The 18390-nt window shown below is 41.4% G+C and overlaps 1 protein-coding gene and 1 non-coding gene across 8 annotated transcripts; one reads left to right on the plus strand and one right to left on the minus strand.

Moving 5' to 3' along the window:
- Positions 1 to 1638: 1638 nt before the first annotated feature.
- On the plus strand, positions 1639 to 16632 carry ZNF84 (zinc finger protein 84). Of its 7 annotated transcripts, XM_045843762.1 has the most exons (8): positions 1850 to 1979; positions 2258 to 2377; positions 3686 to 3794; positions 6385 to 6499; positions 7570 to 7743; positions 10051 to 10177; positions 10890 to 10985; positions 13944 to 16632. In XM_045843762.1, exons 5-8 carry the CDS (start codon positions 7729 to 7731, stop codon positions 15923 to 15925), a joined length of 2220 nt encoding a protein of 739 aa, XP_045699718.1. In that variant the 5' UTR covers positions 1850 to 1979; positions 2258 to 2377; positions 3686 to 3794; positions 6385 to 6499; positions 7570 to 7728; the 3' UTR covers positions 15926 to 16632. The 7 variants fall into 7 exon arrangements, with proteins under 7 accessions (XP_045699680.1, XP_045699689.1, XP_045699718.1 ...); XM_045843724.1 differs by lacking the exons at positions 1850 to 1979; positions 7570 to 7743 and adding an exon at positions 1639 to 1732; XM_045843733.1 differs by lacking the exon at positions 7570 to 7743 and having other exon boundaries at positions 1741 to 1862.
- Positions 7020 to 7209, minus strand: LOC123823755. Its single transcript, XR_006786587.1, has one exon. It is a non-coding gene; the product is annotated as a U2 spliceosomal RNA (small nuclear RNA).
- Positions 16633 to 18390: the final 1758 nt, after the last annotated feature.

The raw sequence follows: 18390 nt of genomic DNA on the forward strand, positions 1-18390 counted from the left end.
TGTGAAAGGAGGGTCACATTGAGGTGTGGGGGTTAGGACTCTCACGTGTCTGTTGGGGGGACACAGTTAACCAATGAAAGGCAATGAGGGAATAGACAATTTGAACCACAAAACCGATGAGAGACGTGTATGGAGCACTCCACCCAAATGCATGGGAGTTGACATTCTCTAGTGCACAAGGAATGTTCTGCAGTATAGGTCAAATGCTGGGCCATGGAACAAGCCTCAGAATTTAATACTGAGGTTTTGTGAAAAGGAAACTGCAACCAGCTTGAAAGCAGAGACCAAATCTGAAACATCTTGAGCATCCAAATATAAGAGGTTATAACCCCCAGAATAAGATGAGAATCCATGCATCCATATGGACATAAACAAATGTATAGACAAGTAGGGAAGAAGGGAAAACTTCCTTACTGTAGAATATAATTTAATAAACACCAAATGAAAAGCAAGAATCATTCATGAATGCTAAATTTAGGTGGGTGCAAGTGTTTATGAGAGAATATTTCATTAGTCTCAAAAAATCTGCCCACAAAATACTTATTAATTACAATAGGAAAAATAACTTCACAAAGAAATAATGGCATTTATCACCTTAATTAAACTATGAAAATTAATATTGCCATTATTGGTACAAACTAATTTATGAAACTTAATATGATTCTCTGAGGATACAACATCACTTCTGTAGTGTTCCTGCCAAAATGCTTAACCTGAATCTAAATCACAAGTCATATCTACCAAACACGGTGAGGGCCCTTCAGCACCTCCCGAACCAGTGCTGAGGGCGTGAGACAAAGTCTGGAAGACCGCCCGGGTGCACTGGCACTCAAGACTCACGACACTGGATACCGAACCCAACTCTGTTTCTGGCACATCAGGACATGTTTTGGAATTTGAGTGAGTTCTGTGTATTAGATAACAGTACTGCATTTATGTTCATTCTTCAGTTTGATCATTTTCCTGTGATTAGACTATGGGATGACTGTGTTGGACTTAGGCACTGAAGTGTTCAGGAATTTGGAGGAATTATGTCTGCAACTCATGGTCCTACCTTACAAGAAAAATATGTTACTCTATGAAGAAAGCAGACTTGGTAAAATGTTAACATTTGGCAAGTACAGATAAAATAGTTTTTAGGGATTCTTTAGTACTCTGAACTTCTGTAGTTCTGTACTTTTTTTTTTCTTTTCAGTAGTATGAAATAATTTCTAAATAAAAAGTGAATTTAACGAGGTCATTGGATGTCATAGGCATAATAAACTACTTATGAATACACCTGATACAATGTTGAATTTAAAATGAGATCCGGGAACAACTCTTTTAAAAACCTACATAAACCAAGAATCTATGACGAAAATGACAAAATGCTAATAAAGTTCATAAAGGAACTGAAAAGATAATTGAAATATATATTGGTGGAGTAACCACTTGTCTTTCTTTTTTAATCTTCTTTTAGGTTTGTATTCCTGCTCTTTTCAAATCCTAACCGTTTAATTACATCTCTCCCAAAAGCTTATTCACGCAACTCGCTCGGGTGCGGGCGGTTATTCCCAGTAAGCCGGAACGCCCAAACCGCTAAGTCTTCTGGGAAGTGTAGTCCGAAGGTGCCTTGCTCTCGCGCACGCGCATTCGCGTGGTCACCGACGCTTGCGGGTTGAGCCCGGTCTCTTTGTCCTTCGCAGCCGCGCAGAGGCGAGTGCGGACGGAGCCTCGTACCCTGCTGCAGCTGGTAATAATCGCGGAGGCGCCGGAGCCGCACCGAGGCCGGAGGGCCGGGGGCGCTGTGCTGGCCGAGGGGCGGGGCGGCAGTTGCATCACGTGGTTCCGGATCTTGCGCGTCCGAGGTCGGCGGCTTGGGGGTGGGTGTCGGCGTCGTTTCGGATTCCGGCCTGGGTTTCTAGGGAGGGCCGTCGGCCGGGGTGTGTGGGGTTCCGGCCCGGACTGTAGGGGTCGCTGGGCTGCAGGCTTCGAAGCCGGTAGGCGTCGCGCTGAGGCCGGCGGGGAGTCCGGGGTGCTCGCGGTGGGGTGTGGCGGGCGCCGACGGACCTGGCCAGAGGGCGAGGGAGGAGACTGGGCCCGGGCCCCAGTCTTTCGGAGGAGTTGGGGACCCGGTGACATCCTGACGGTGCTCCGCGCGCGGCGAGTCGGTCGGGAGGAGTCAGCGCGCCGCCTCTGGGTGGCCCACAGCCTTTCTCCTGAGGCTTCGTTCCCTCGGCCCCCTGGGTTCTTACTTCTTTGGGACGTTCTCTTTCAGGTCGGTTTTTAAAAGGAGTGCCTCCCGCCCGTGGCATCCGTGGATGTGCTCGGCTGTGAGCCCCGGCCTGGTCCCGTGGACAGGCTGGAACCCTATGGCCGCACCCGGGGAGCCGATTGCGTGAGTGTCTGCGGCGCCTGTGTAGGTGGCCGGGGGGACGGTTGCCGGGCCTGATGACTCCTCCAACTCAATTGCACTCATCCCGCTGTACATTTTTCAGTGGAGGTTTTTAAAGGGGTTCTCCCCTATAAATAGATAGATAGATAGATAAACAAAAATCCTGCCCCCCGCCCCCGGCTCCGCCAGCCCCTTGGACGGGGGGGAGATTTGACGGCAGCTGTTGTAGACCGGACATCCCTGACTTGAGCACCTTATCTCCACTCCCGGTTTCCGGGTTGAACAATTTTCATATGAAAATGAGGGAGTGAGAAGAAAGGAACTTTCCCCCCTAGCTTCGATGCTTTCTGCTCTCACTAAAACATACTTTTTATTTTAATTATTATGTTGTTTACTTTGTTTCAGCCATGTACTGCTAGACTGAAACTGCTCTGCTTGCCCGTTGTTTCCTTGGTTTAAGGACTAATGTTAAAAAAAATTTTTTTTAGCCCTGACTGGTGTGGCTCCCTGGGGTCACGGGTTGGATTTCCCCATGGGGCAGAGGCCAGAGTCGCCAGCCAGGTCCCTGGTTTGGGGCGTGGGAGGCAACCCGTCAATGTCTCCCTCTTTTTCACCCTCCCTTCTCCTCTTTCTAAGTAAATAAAATCTTTTAAGAAAGATGTATATTTTTATACTTTTTTCCGTTAAAAATTTAAAATATGTTCACTGTAGTTAATTTGGAGAGTCTTGGTAAACAAATGCAAATCTTTGTCTCATTAACAAGAGAGTCGCTGCTAGCGTTTTGGTCCATTTCTTTTAGTAAGTGTGTATGTGTCTTCAGTACATCTTATTTATATTTATTTTTCAAAAACAAAATTGAGAATATGCTGCATGTGCTGCTTAAAGCCATTGCAATATATCATGAATATCTTTTTGTAACTTGGAATATTTTTTCCCAATTGGGGAGTTTAAGTTTACCTGAGGAGTTTTTCAATTGGCCTCTAAGAGCAAGAGTTTTCTCTTCCTCTTGTTTTTATGCTCAGTCTGCCGCCACCTTTTCTGCACAGGGGACTGTATCACTCCTGAACTGGGAATAGAAACAGGGTCTTGCCCCCTGCAGTGCTGCTGAGAGTCTGCAGTCACTGGCTCTGGGGTGGACAGCGTGGGACTAGTGGCCCAGATCTGCCACTTCCTGGGGCATCATTGATGTTGGGCAAGTTCCTGAACCTGTATGCTGAATGCTTTAAAAAAGACAATATGGTGTATAGGACATTGACACTTAAGTATAAATGTTACTTTTTATTCTTTTTCTGCCCTCTGAAATTCTTTCAGAACTTGATGCTGAGTGGCACTACAGGATGAAGAGGGAGGTAGCTTCCTTCTGAAGATAAATGTGAGAGCTGTGACCCAGAGCTGCAGTGTTCTGCAGGAAATGGCCAAGGTAAAAAAAAGCACCGATGAAGAGCTTAAGTCTCCACTGATGAGGGGATATGTGACCGCCAAATACAAGAGTTCACGGTTTGGGGTGGGGAGCCCTGACTGATGTGGCTCAGTGGATTGAGCACCAGCCTGCAAAATGAAAGCCAGTTTGATTCTCTGTTGGGGCACAGGCCTGGGTTGTGGGCCAGGTCCCCAGCTGGAGGTGTGTGAGAGGCAGCCATCGGTGTTTCTCTCCCTCTTTCTTCTTCCCTTCCCCACTCTCTGAAAAGAAATAAATAAAACCTTTAAAACAAAAGTTTAGGGATGGGACTTGTCCTGCAAGGGCCAACTTTCAAAAACATTTTTTAAATTAAAATAAAAATTGTTGAATAGTCTCTGACAAAATTACAAAGGAAACTCAAAAATAACGTTCTGGATTGGGCTGTGTGCTTGAGGAAATGGTTTCACTGATAAACATAGTTTTATTCATTAAAATGCTAGAATTTTTTAAAAAAGATTTTATTATTTTATAGAGGGGAAGGGAAGGAAAAAGAGAGAAACATCAGTGTGTGGTTGCCTCTCATGCAGCCCGCACTGGGGACCCTGCCACAACCCAGGCATATGCCCTGGCTGGGAATCAAACTGGCGACCCTTTGGTTTGTAGGCCGGCGCTTAATCCACTGAGCAGCACCAGCCAGGGACAAATGCTAGAATTTTTATTACATGAAATGAGGTAAAGTGGAAGCATAATTCGAAGGAAATGACATATTCGTTAGGGTATGTTTTCCTGGCTTGGGTATGTGTGTCCTTTATGATTGATACTTTTTTAACCATATACAGGTTTTTGCATTTTTAATGTTTAAATGTATTGACTTTTTGGAAAAAAAAACTCGATTGCTTTTATATTTGTATTATGTTTGGAAAAATTTTCCCCCAGTTACCTAAATATTCAACTGTTTTTTCTTCGGGTAGTATTGTGGTTTGCATGATTGACCTGGAGGTAGTGTGTTGTAATGGAAGAGACACAGAACTAGCTTTATTTTCTTTCAGATGTTACCACTTCTGCTCATGAAGTAATCCATTTACTCTTGGCTTTGTAATGCTAGTTGCATCCTAAATTCTTACATATTTGAACTATAATGCTTTATCCATCTGTATATCTTTTTTTTCAGTGTTGAATGCTTTTATGACTATTACAATTTTATGAAGTTGGTTAACACCACATGGACCTGTTTATACTCATTAATTTGTATCTCCATAAGGTTCCACGCTGCTCCTCAGCCTTTTTGCTTGTTGAAGGAAAACTTTTTGAGGTTATGATCTGAGTTAATAAAGAGATAAATAATTTTTGACTAAATTATCTGTAGTATAATATGAAGTCTTTCTACCCCAGAAGACCAAATTGTGCATGTATGAAGTCTGTTTTCATAGTCCCCATGTGTGTTTTTAGTTTGTTTCATGTAGATCTTACATATTTCTTGTCAAGTATATTGCTACATATTTTATGTATTTTTTCTATTATGAGTATATTTTATTTTCTACATTTTCATTGTTTTATATAAGAAAGCTGTTGATACTATAGAACTATGTTTATTAATCTGGTAAGATAGTCTTTCTATAGTGGGAAAAAGACAAAAACAATTTTATTTGTTTTTACAGAGATGGGAAGGGAAGGAGCAAGAGAGGGAGAGAAACATCAGTGTTTGTTGCCTCTCCTGCACCCTGCACTGGGGACCCTGCCCGCCACTCAGGCATATGCCCTGACTGGGAATCCAACCAGCGACCCTTTGGTCCACAGGCAGATGCTCAATCCACTGAGTCGCACAAGTCAGGGTGACAAAAACAATTTTTAAATGTACCATGTATTTATTTATTTTTGTTTAAAATGTACAGATATTTTCCACTGTTTCCTAAGAGTGGTTGTCTGTGGTATGGTTATATCATAGGTAATAATTACTTCTTATTTAGTTAATACACATTTCAAAATTTCACTGTCATATTTTCCTTTTGTAGTCATGATTATGGCTAATTGTTCAGTGCTGATGTGTGCCAGCTCCTGTCCAAGGATGCATATAGTTTCATAGTTGAAGGTGTAAAGGAGTAACTTCCGGTGTAGCTGTGAGAAACCTCCGTATGCGTTTCTGAGCGGGCACCAAAGTTTGAATCACAGAGAGGCCGGAAGGGGAGGAGCTTGGTTTTCTTCTCTGCGGGCTGCTCCGCAGAGTGGTCTGTCGGTGAGCAGCTTTTCTCCAGGTGTGCTTTTATGGAAGTAAGGTGACTGAAATCAGCTAATTCTAAGGTATGTGGGTGGATGTGTGAATCAACACACCCAGTGACACTGGGATTTTGGTACTTAATGCCCTCAACAAAGCAAGAGGATATGACATTCCAGATCTGCTGCTTAATAGCTGTGCAGTCCTGGGCACAGTTTCACTCCAGGTCTTAGTTTTCCCGTAAAATGGAGATTTTGCTAAGTGCCTTACCGAGTCATCTGTGAGGGTAAATTATAAAGTGCTAGTGTTGTGCCTTATGTGTAGAAAAGACACAGATGTCAGCTATGGTTACTACAAAGAACTAGGCACTTCCCTTTTAGTATCTCATGTATTCCTCAGGATCCCACTGAGCCAGCCAGAGGTCCACGCTCCACCGTTTTAGCAAGTAAAGACATGGGGACTTGGAAGACAAGAAAGCAGCATAATTTGGAATATGGAGTGTCATTACATAACGGTAAAGGAATCATTCCCCAGAAATATATAAACTCTACACATCGAACAGCATAGCCTCAAGCACATAATGCAGACATCAGTGGACTCACAAGGAAAAACTCACCAGTCTGTAATCATATCGGGAGAGCTAGCACACGACCTTCAGAAGCTGATAGAACTGGTAGACATTGGTTGTGGAAGGTTAGAGGTTGACAATTACAGTAGGAAACTAAAGCTCATAAAAATGAAGTTTGGCTCTGACCAGAGTGGCTTGGTTGGGTGTCATCCTGCAAACAGAAAGGTCACTGGTTCAATTCTTGCTCAAGGCACATGCCTGGGTTTCAGGTTCGACCCCTGGTCAGGGTGCAACTAGAGGTGATTGATGTTTACCTCTCTCCCTCCCTTACCCCCTCTGTAAGAATAATAATAATAATAAATTAATGTTTTTAAATTAAGTTTGTTTTTACCCAAAGTCACATAGCCAGTAAAGGGAAAAGTTTTATTGAAACACCTACTTGTTTGTATGTGTTTATTGTGTATTTTTTTTGTGCACTGTTCCTAAAAGTATTGTGGTACCAGTTCCATGTGCAGAGTGGACAGAGCAAGCTCCTATTCCATCTCCCTGCTCCAAAAATCCATTTAACATATTTTTCCTCAAGTAGAGGACGAATCAGATATTAGATTGTTAAGAACATACTACGCTTGATCTTAGCCAAAAGGCCGAGAGGCAATCTAGTCTGTTTTAATACAGGTCACATAAGCTTCCCAAAATTCCATCTGTTGAAGATGGAGTTTCTTCACAGCACCTTCTGAAGTGACTTAGACTTCACTGACCACAGTGAACACCGAATGGACCTCAGACTGACTGTATTACTGTTATTTTTTCATCTGTTCGCAGAAACAGACTTCTGCTGCTTTTCTGCACCATGTTCTGTTCCTACCCCGTAGCCCTGTTTCAGTTATGCAGAAGACACTCAGACTTTAGCAGGTCATGAATTCCCAGTTCTTAGCAAAGGAAGATCATAGGTGCAGTGTAAATATACCAGTTGAATTGCGTTGGTCCCTAAGTCCGCAGATCCTGCTTCCCCACAGTGAGCCAGCTCTTGCAAGATAAGAAAGGAGTTCCTGGAGCCAGGAATCCATCCTCAGTGTGAAAGACCTAGACAGGACCCCACACCAGAGCTCCACGGCGCAAGCAGAGGAAACGCAAAGGTCTCAGGCTTGCTAATCATTTTACGCAGAGAACAGAAAATGACCATGTTGCAGGTGAGCTGGTTGTTTATTCCTCATTGTTTTTCCAGGGGTTAGAAGTGTGTGAGCCTCCCAGTGAAATAGAAGAAAATAATTGAGGAATTGGAAGCCCTGGCCCTGTGGCTTGGTTGGAGCATTGTCCTGTAGTATAAAGGTTGTGGTTTGATTCCTGGTCGGGGCACATGCCTAGGGTGCATATCCTTCCCCATCAGGCTGTATCTGCTTGCGTGAGGATAAAAAAAAGAAAGACAGAAATCAGGAGAAAATAGCCTCAGAGGAGGAGATTCAGAGTGGGACAGACTTGGAGCATTAACACCCTAAATGGGTCCTGAGACATTCTCAAGGCTTCAGTTTTTATAAACCATAATTACTGAGTATATTCATATTGATAGGTACTGAATATGAGCTGCAATCTTGGTCCTCAAAATTTTGGCAGTCATAATAAATATGAACATTTATGTGAGTTACGTTATGCAAATTGATTCTTCATATAAAGTAAATATTCCTAGGTCATGCTTGATGAAGTCTTTGAATAAATGATACAGTGGGTGATGAATGTCCTGAAGAGGAACATTATAATAAATACACAGATCTTATGGCCATTTGTTTTAGTTTTACACAGTGTGAGTGACCCAAAGCAAAAATGACAAAGCAGGACTTAGTGACCGTAATTACTTATTTACCTCCTGTTGTGAAGCAGAATCACATGCAGGAAAGTACATAAAAGGTAAAAGAACCACTTAATGAAATTTCAGCTGAATACGATTATAGTTCATAACTTCCCCTCCTGACAAAGGACACCCATAGGTGCCCTCTCCAGTCACAACTTCCTCCCGACAGGCAGCCAGGACCCTGGCTTACCACCGTTTTCTTGCTTTCCCTTCACCTTTACCTTGGAAGTTTCCACCTTGAGCACTGCAGGTGGGCTTTGTGTGCTGCCGCACAGACCTGCGGCTCTCAGCCCGTGTGCCGCAGGGGCTTCCAAACTGTGTAGCGCCGGCTGCTGAGTCAGGGGCACAGACCTCTTTTTCCTGAGATGGTCCACTAAGAAAACGTCAACATCTGCACAACAGTGGCCATCCAGTGTGAACGTATCAAAGTTATACCTTTTTTTTTTTTATTCCATTTGGAACCAGGACGAAGTTGAAATTTTTTTTAAAGATTTTATTTATTTTTAGATAGCTCAGGCAGGGCTCAGCTACACCTTTTTTAGTAAAAAGAAATTCCACTGAAATTCCGAGTTTCCCAAGACTTTTTAAAACATAAATGTGAATTGTTTTTCAATTTTTAGTTTGTTGATTTTCTCTTTTTCATCTCCTCCTTCCTTCAGAAATCTAGTCCTTTTTATAAATTTTAAACCTACTTTTTTTTAACTTCGTTAGATTTCCTGTGTTTGCAGTTCCTGTCATGCACATGCTTCCCTTTGCAGATACACTCGATGTGCACCTGTGGAGGTGATTAGATATTTCTTCTTACTCTGCTCAGGTAGTGAATATCCTTGACTTTTTTTTTTTTTTGAGTATTTTATTTATTTTTAGACAGAAGGGGAGGAAGGGAGAAAGAGGGAGAGAAACGTCAGTGTGTGGTTGCCTCTCGAGTGCCCCCTATTGGGGTCCTGGCCCACAACCCAGGCATGTGCCCTGACTGGGAATCAAACTGGTGACCCTTTGGTTCAAAGGCCACTGAGCCACACCAGCCACAGCTGACTTATTTTTTATTTATGGTAAACTAATCTAGTCTGAATATTTTTTCTTTGTATGTTGCTCACTATAATTTAGTAGCATGTTTAGGATTTTCACATCAGTGTTCATGTGAATGGTCTTTGCTTTTCCTGTCCTACCAAGGTTATGCTGGTATCAAAAAGTTTAGGGTTGTGTTTTTGCTTTTATGTTCCATAACAGTTTGGTAAAATTGAAAATGATTCTGTATTAAATGTTTACAGAATTAACTGCTAAACCCTTTTTATTTTTGTCAGAAGATACTAACACAGGGAACCAATAATTTCCATATGTGCAATGCATGTTATAAAATCATTCATTGGTAAATAAATGAGTCATTCAAAGAACAGGACAAAACCATAGATTTTAATGTAACAATACAAGGAGTTCATTGTTGTGCACAAAGTTCTCTGATGTACACAAAGCCGTACGTAAACGAAAGGACGGAAGAAGCTGTAGCAGCCTTTTGTCCCATGGTGCGATACAACAGTAAGGGCAGTCTCAGACTTGCTGTGGTCAGAGCAGTGTGCTAAAGCTCTGGTCTGGCTTTTCTACATCACGGAGGGATTACTGCCTCAGGTTCAGCAGGATTGTGCTTTCACAGGAGCCGTTCTCATTTGAAGATTTATCTGTGGACTTCACCCAGAAGGAATGGCAACTGCTGGACCCCTCTCAGAAGGACTTATACAAGGATGTCATGCTGGAGAACTACAGCAGCCTGGTGGCACTGGGTAAGAAAAGCTTCCCAGAGGACCTCACTGTGCCCAATACCTTGTTGTTGTTTTTGTTTGTTTTTTAGTTGCTGAGAGCTTGTGGGGCTCTGAAGCTGGTAATGAGTTTGGGCCTAAAGATAGGAGATCAAAGATTCTTGTACTGTGACGGGAGGTGAAGTAGTTGGATCTCTCCTTCCCGTAATGAAGTCATAGTGTTGTTGTGCAGCCTCTGAAACCCAGTGGTAGTCCCGGTGGTGGAAACACCCTGTGCAGACGGACACCTTCCTGTGCTCCCCGTGCTGTTCCCGTCCTGACTCTGTTAGTTGTTAGGGCAACCCTTTGTAAAAGGTACGACTTTACAAAGGTAAAGAAAGCTTCCCTCTGCTTTCTGATGAGGAAATTGAAGCTAAGTAAGGTTATGTACCTTTTCTGAGGACTGATGGAGTAAATGGAAGAGTCGGGATTTGAACCCAGGCACGATGGCTCTAGAGCTTGGGAATTGTTTAATGGCTTTGAACGTGAACTATAAGTCAGTTTCTTAGACTTTGTCAGCTACCAGGGAGACCATTACTATTTCTCTGAGAATTATTCACTCTGAGAATTAGTAACCATCTGTTGATTCACAGATGATGAGCTTAACTGGGTCAGTTCTGACCCAAACCATGCCCATTGCTCAGGCCCTAAAGTCCAAGCATTCAGGGCCAAGGGCTTTGTGATTTCCCTTGAACAGGGTATGAATTTATGAAACCTGATGTCATCTTCAAGTTGGAACAAGGAGAAGAGCCTTGGATAGGAGATGGAGAGGTTCCAAGTTCAGAGTCTCCAGGTGAGTGTGTGAGGACCAGGTAGGTGAGAGAAGGTAGCAGTGCAGTTCTAGCTGTTCAGTGGGTTGGCATCCTTCCCATGTGCTGTGGGGCGCTCCTTTTCACTTCTCTCAGCCTTCGACATGTGCTACTCAGGAACTCACATTTACTGTGGCTTCTTTGCTTGAAGCTTAAAGTGAAATGTGTCCAATGTGTCTGGGCTGCGATGATCCTCCACATCTGTCACATCTTGGGCTTTGTCCTCTTGTTTGGTTTTCTGCCTCTGAAATGTTTACTCTCCTGCCTTGCCTTGCCCTCTGGTCAAAGACACCTTTGCTTGCACATTTCAACATTTTTATCTTTTTCCTCGTTTTGGATGTGTTAGATGCCCTGAGCAATATGCTGTGAAAGCCCACTCTGTTCCATCTTATGATAGGAAATGGGGTCAGCATTCCTCCTAAACGTGGTGTTCTTGTCCTCCCTTTTGAATCAGGTTCTGCTGTGCTTGTTCTATAGGCTAGATGCCGTGGAGTACATTGAGTGATCTCTCTCTACCATTCTTTCTATTACTTATGTTTTTTTTCCCCTTCAGACATATATTTTTAAAACATTCCCTCCTCAACTCCTACTTAAAACTAGACCCATCCTGTCTCATTCCTGAAGTTCCCAAATTGCTAGAGTGAGTCAGATTTTAATCTTTCGTAAGTTCAGTGATGCCACCATTTCAGTTCTTAGAGTATACAGTACTACTCAGATCAGTTAAACCTTCCTGCTCATTATCTGCTATTTGACATCAACCAATTTCAGGTTCCCTCCAAAGCAGACTGTGAGATAACTGTTGGAGGGCAAGACTTGACTGGGGATGTGATTCATACGGTGCAGTGGGAGAAAGTGACGGGTGAGCCATGGGCACTTGGTGCTGCTGGGGGCCCTCTGGGGAACCCTCCCGCTGCCATCTCTGATTGAGCATTGCTCTGGAACATTGACTTCGTAGTGTCCAGCATCCCTGCCTGGGAACCAGGCATGCCCTTGCAGCCCAGAAAAGTTCTCCAGTGGAGAGATGCGAGTGCCTGGGGTAAGCCCCACCATCCACCCGAGCCGCAGGTGTCCCCTGGGTGTAGATGAGGCGGCAAGAGCACCTGCTACAGCATGTAATCTGTTCAGTGACCTCCGTGTTGTTTGTCTGTTTCCCCCTTTCACATTCACAGTCAACTCCGTTTAAACATTTCTCAGAGTTTTCAGTTGTGATATGTATTCTTTTCTGCATCTGAACTTTTGTGTTATGCTTTCTATATTTAAGACCTCTTGATCTTTTCTGCACAGACTCCGTTTTCAGTGCTTTCATGTTCAGGAAATGTTTCTTGACTCCAGCCTCCAAAAATGGAGCTCCAGCCTCCATTTTTCTCATTGTTTTCTGATTTCCTTTGCTAGACTTGATCACATTGTGTATAATAGTTTTTAGTTGGTTGGTTCCTGAAGTTTGTTTGCACACTTAGACACAAAAGCATATAACTTAATATCTTTCATTATGGAACACATTATACTCATTCAATAAATATGTCTTCATAAGCCCATTGTTTTAATATAGATGTTTTTAACCAGGTGTGCATCAGATTACCTGAGGATATTTTTTCCCAATGATGAGCATAATGGATCAGTTACCAGAGGCTGGTTCAGTAGGGTTGTGTGCATGTGCGTGCATGCATGTGTGTGTGTATGTGTTAAGATTGTTAAAATTTATTTTTAGCCTTGCCTGATGTGGCTCAGTGGGACTGAGTGCTGGTTTGTGAACTGAAAGGGTCGCTGATTCGATTCCCAGTCAGGGCACCTGCCTGGGTTGTGGGCTGGGCATGCGAGAGGCAACTACATATTGATGTTTCTCTCCTTCTCTTTCTCCCTCCCTTCTCCTCTCTCTAGAAATAAATAAATGAAAAAAATTATAATTTATTTTAATTATTTTAATTTTTTATTTCTTTAATAAACGGTTTTTATTGTTACTTAAATAAACGAAAATTTTAAAAATGAAATAACATTTATTTTTAGAGAGAGGGGAAAGGAGGGACAGAGGGAGAGAAACAGCGATGTGCAAGAGAAATATTGATCAGTTGCCTCTTGCACACCCTCAGCTGGTGACCTGGCCTGCAGTGCAGGCATGTACCCTAACAGGGAGCGGAATGGGCCCCTTTTGGCCTGCAGGACAATGCCTAAGCCACTGAGGCACCAGTCAGGGGCCACATACAGTTTTTAAGTTGGGTGTTCTGGGACTGGAATTTGTAATTTGAGAACCCGCTAGTGACTTCTGTGTACCACATTATTTGAGACCCAGTGCTTTAATAATGACTACTAAAGTGATAAAAAGTAAGAAACATAGAAAATACCTCCCAGTAGCTTAGAACTTATTTAAGAAGATGAAACATTCGCATCTACTATTTCAATTTTGCATTTAAATGTTTTTCTCTTACATCAGTGTTTCTTTCTCTCTCCTCTTCGTCTTTCTCTAAAATCAATAAATATATTTTAAGGTGTGGGTTAAAATATATATAACCTATTAGGTTTTCTAATTGAATGTAAGTTTCGTGATGGCAAAGTCTTGTTCTCTGTGTCTCTTGTACATCACATACTGCCTGGAACACAGAGTGTGCACTCAGTAGGTGTTAAGTAAATTAATTCCTCAGAACATTGGATCAGTGCTTCTTCAAACCTTTTCTCTTTAGTTCTCATTGCTTCTCGTGTATTTCCACAGTCATCCCACTTTATAAACTTTAACAACAACGAAAGATAACTTAGTCTACGCTTTCCTGTTTACAACATTTCTCTTATTTTTGTTTTTAGTACCTCGAGTGTAGGTATTGTTATTGGAGCTTATGTCAGACTGGAAAACTAACCTTAAAAAGCATCTACCCCTTTAAATAATATTTGTAGCTTTTTATTCAGTGCACCCATATGAGAATTCACAGATTCGTGTTTTTTTTTCTTTATAGAACAAGTCTTGCAAGTAAATAGTCATATGGTGTGGCACCAGGATAACCAAGAGAAGCTTAAAAATGTGAAGCAAGATTATGAATGTGATACATTTGGAAAAAATTTCAACATGAGCATAAACCTTGTTCCTTTAAGGAAGTCAAATGATGAAGGTGATGTAGATGGATTAATTTTAAAACACAATTTAGACTTACTTCTTCCAAAAGTTGATTATAGAAAAACAGAACCAGGTGACTTAAATGTATTTGATAAATTATTTCTCCATAGCAAGACTGAAGAAAATGATACTTGGTTAAAATACTATGAGTGTGATAAATATGACAAAATTATCTATAAGAAGTCACAGATTATTATATACCACAGAAATCGTTTAGGGGAGAAGCTTTATGAATGCAGTGAATGTAGGAAACGCTTCAGTAAGAGATCAAGTCTCATTAAACACCAGAGCAGACATGTAAGAGAGTTAGCCTACGGCTGTGGTAAATGTGGCAAAACCTTTCCCCAGAAGTCACAGTTTGTCACACACCACAGAACTCATACAGGAGAGAAACCTTATAATTGTAGCCAGTGTGGGAAAGCCTTCTCCCAGAAGTCACAGCTCACATCCCATCAGAGGACACACACTGGAGAGAAGCCATATGAATGTGGTGAGTGTGGGAAAGCCTTCTCCCGGAAGTCACATCTTATATCGCACTGGAGGACACACACAGGGGAAAAACCCTACGTGTGCAGCGAATGTGGGAGAGCCTTTAGTGAAAAGTCAAATCTCATCAATCATCAGAGAATCCATACAGGAGAGAAACCCTTTGAGTGCAGAGAATGCAGGAAGGCTTTTAGCAGGAAATCACAGCTTGTTACACATCACAGGACTCACACAGGAACCAAACCTTACGGATGTAGTGATTGTAGAAAAGCCTTCTTTGAGAAATCAGAGCTCATTAGACACCAGACAATTCACACTGGAGAGAAGCCCTATGAATGTGGCGAATGCCAGAAAGCCTTTAGAGAGAGGTCAAGTCTCATCAATCATCAGAGAACCCACACAGGAGAGAAACCTCATGGATGCATTCAATGTGGGAAAGCCTTCTCCCAGAAGTCACATCTGATATCACATCAGATGACACACACAGGTGAGAAACCCTTTGTATGTAGTAAGTGTGGGCGGGCCTTCAGCAGGAAATCTCAGCTTGTTAGACATCAGAGAACGCACACAGGAGAGAAACCCTATGGCTGCAGTGAGTGTGGGAAAGCTTTCAGTGAGAAATTAAGCCTCACTAATCATCAGAGAATTCACACAGGAGAAAAGCCCTATGTGTGCACTGAATGTGGGAAAGCCTTTTGTCAGAAGTCACATCTCATATCGCATCAGCGGACACACACAGGAGAGAAACCCTATGAATGCACCGAATGTGGGAAAGCCTTTGGAGAGAAGTCAAGTCTTGCAACTCACCAGAGAACTCACACGGGAGAAAAACCCTATGAATGCAGGGACTGTGAAAAAGCCTTTTCCCAGAAATCCCAGCTCAATACTCACCAGAGAATCCACACAGGAGAGAAACCTTATGAATGCAGTCTTTGTAGGAAAGCTTTCTTTGAGAAATCGGAGCTAATTAGACATCACCGAACTCATACAGGAGAAAAACCTTATGAATGTGGTGAATGTAGAAAAGCCTTCAGGGAGAAATCAAGTCTCATCAATCATCAGAGAATACATACAGGAGAGAAACCCTTTCAGTGCAGTGAATGTGGCAAAGCCTTCTCCCGGAAATCACACCTGATACCACACCAGAGGACACATACAGGAGAGAGGCCCTATGGATGCAGTGAGTGTATGAAGGCGTTCTCCCAGAAGTCACAGCTTGTTAATCACCAGAGAATTCATACCGGAGAGAAACCTTATCAATGTAACGAATGTGGGAAAGCCTTCTCCCAAAAGTCACAGCTTATTAATCATCAGAGAACTCATACAGTAAAGAAATGATAGACATTGACTTAATATTAGTCTTTGAAAGAGACCTGAACTCATTGTACTTCAAAAAGTGCAGTTGGTAAGTCAGATAATAGATCACATTATATGTCAGTGTTGTTTTGGGTAGGAACTCTAAATGAGGTTATGTAGGGAAAGCTTTCATCAGATTGACATGTTTATATATCAGAATTCATAGAGTGGAATGAGCCTATGAAATGCAGTGTATGTCCAAAAGCTTTCAAACTATAGTTACACCTTATGCAGTAGAAAATTCACAGCAAAGAGGAATACCAAGAATATTAGAAAGTCTTCCAGAGTGCAGATCTCATTGGCTGTTAGAAATACTCCTACTAGGGGTAAATCCTAGTCCAGTGGGTGAAGGAACCCCCTTGGATGTGGCACTTGAGGTAATATTTTTATCAAGAAATGACAGCTCGTTGTACATAAAAAAATGTTCCCAGGAATGAAATTTTATCAAGACACTAAATATGGGACAGTGTTTAGCAAGTAATCCAATGGTATTTTGGACAATTCACGTTGTGGGTAAACCTAACAATTTAAAGACATTGGAAATATGTGCCCTAGAAATAATGCTATAAAGGGAAGCCATGTAATTTTTGTACACAATTCTATCCCATTCTAAATGGTTGACAGATCTTCACTCTGAAGTATGGAATTTTAAATATATGTGAATAAACTGAATCATTGAAAAATCTAAATAAGGAATTTCTTAGTGGTGTTTGTGGCTTACTTTCTTTTGTCACATAATGTGTGTTGTATTGTGAAAAAGCACATGGTAATGTAGTTGGGAGCATCAGGTGGACGTGTGTAGTGCCTCTGATGTCTGTTGAAACACATCACATACAACTTGTTTCCTATCATACTGATAATATAAAAATGGTAAGTAACGTAGCATGTCTTACTGTTAAATAGGAGCTTCAGTGGAAACACCACATCTCATTTCCCTATGATCTGACATAAAGGGTGTATTGTTGTTACTTAATTTTATTGACAAAATACTTAATTTTGTCTTCAGTAATAGAAGCCAACATTTTATATAAAGCCTTATGCATCCTTAGAGTCTGAGACAGTTTATGTAAAACCTGGTCAATAAGTATTAAAAGGCAGGAACCACAGAATTGTAGTAGTACTCATGACTGAGTGAGCAAAAGGAAGGAAGTGTGTGACTACATTACTCAGCATTCAAACAAAATGACTGGAGCTGTGCAAAATCTTTTTCTCATTTACTAGATGTCTCCATGTGTAAATATATGTAAAGTTCTTTTGTAACCCAAGTACAACTTGCATTTTTATTTATTATGATGAAATGTCATGGATTCTGTGTGCTGCCGGTTTTGGTATTATATAAAATATCTTTATTAGTGAAAAAATTACTTAAGAGATACTCTTCAGAAAATGTAAAGTATAAAGAACTATGTGATGAGAATTATATTTTTTGATGTATTCGAGGAAGCCTATTTTACCTTCCAGGAAATTTCTGTTATTACTGAACAAATCTTAGGAAACGAGGTTTTCACCATCACTTGAAAAACTTGTTTCGCCTTTCTTTATTGCATCATCCACATTGGAAACTTTCTATTTTAAATTTACCATTATATAAGTATGGTACTCTTTGAAAATGCATGAACCATTCCTTAGCTCAACTGGAATTTTTTAGTGATCTTTCTATAATGTTGCTTGATGAAGTCAGCAGTAATTTTTTAATGTGTGGGGGTGAAATTCAGAAAAGTCTACATTGTCCTTGTTTCCAGTCTTGGAAAAATCAAGACTTTTCTCACACACAAGTTGTTCTGTCAGCATGGTGTATTGCACCTTTGATGTTATGAGTATTTTTTAACTTTCAATTTTCATCACTATTGAAAAATTGGGACTTTAAATGAGAGTAATTTTTTAAACCATTGCATCAGAATTTTCAATAGCCAGATGATCATTCCTTTACATATGGTGATTTTTAAAGTGTTCTAAAATTTAATTCATACTCAAATTTGTGGACTTCTTACTTTTCTCCCTAGTACCTGAAGGGGGGAAACAGACCATTGAAAATGAACAAAGGGTTGCAGGGTGATGTTTTACTTTGTGGTTTTCCCAACGGGTCCCCACTCCTCCATTTATTATGATTCTTCCCTTGTCCCAGAGATTCATTTATGAGGTCTTAGATTGAGCTCAGGAGTCTGTAACTAAAAATTTCCAAGTTTTGTTTATTCTAATTCTAGATTTTATTAATCAGTACTTCCTTCACTAGATAATGGAACTTCAGCACTGGTCTATTGGATGAATACCTAGGGACAGTGTTATTTTGGTAACAGACAGGTGTTACTCATAGCGAGGGCTGATGCTGGCAAAATATCTGATGCAGAATTCATGGAGAGCTATGGTTCTGAAATTTCCCAAGAGGGCTCTGATCCTGAAATTAGAGATTTTCCCTTTTTTAAATTACCTTGGTAAATTACAAAAAA

The sequence above is a fragment of the Phyllostomus hastatus genome, unplaced genomic scaffold (genome assembly GCF_019186645.2).
Source record: "Phyllostomus hastatus isolate PE091 unplaced genomic scaffold, TTU_PhHast_1.1 phas_contig_1162, whole genome shotgun sequence".
Classification (NCBI taxonomy): Eukaryota; Metazoa; Chordata; class Mammalia; order Chiroptera; family Phyllostomidae; genus Phyllostomus; species Phyllostomus hastatus.

Excerpts from the sequence above, each read along its gene's own strand:
- ZNF84 (XM_045843724.1), top strand. The coding sequence starts at position 6,479 with ATGGAGTGTCATTACATAACG. Across the intron at positions 10,178-10,889 it reads CAGCAGCCTGGTGGCACTGG|GGTATGAATTTATGAAACCT; the intron begins GTAAGAAAAGCT and ends TCCCTTGAACAG. Across the intron at positions 10,986-13,943 it reads TCCAAGTTCAGAGTCTCCAG|AACAAGTCTTGCAAGTAAAT; the intron begins GTGAGTGTGTGA and ends TTTTCTTTATAG.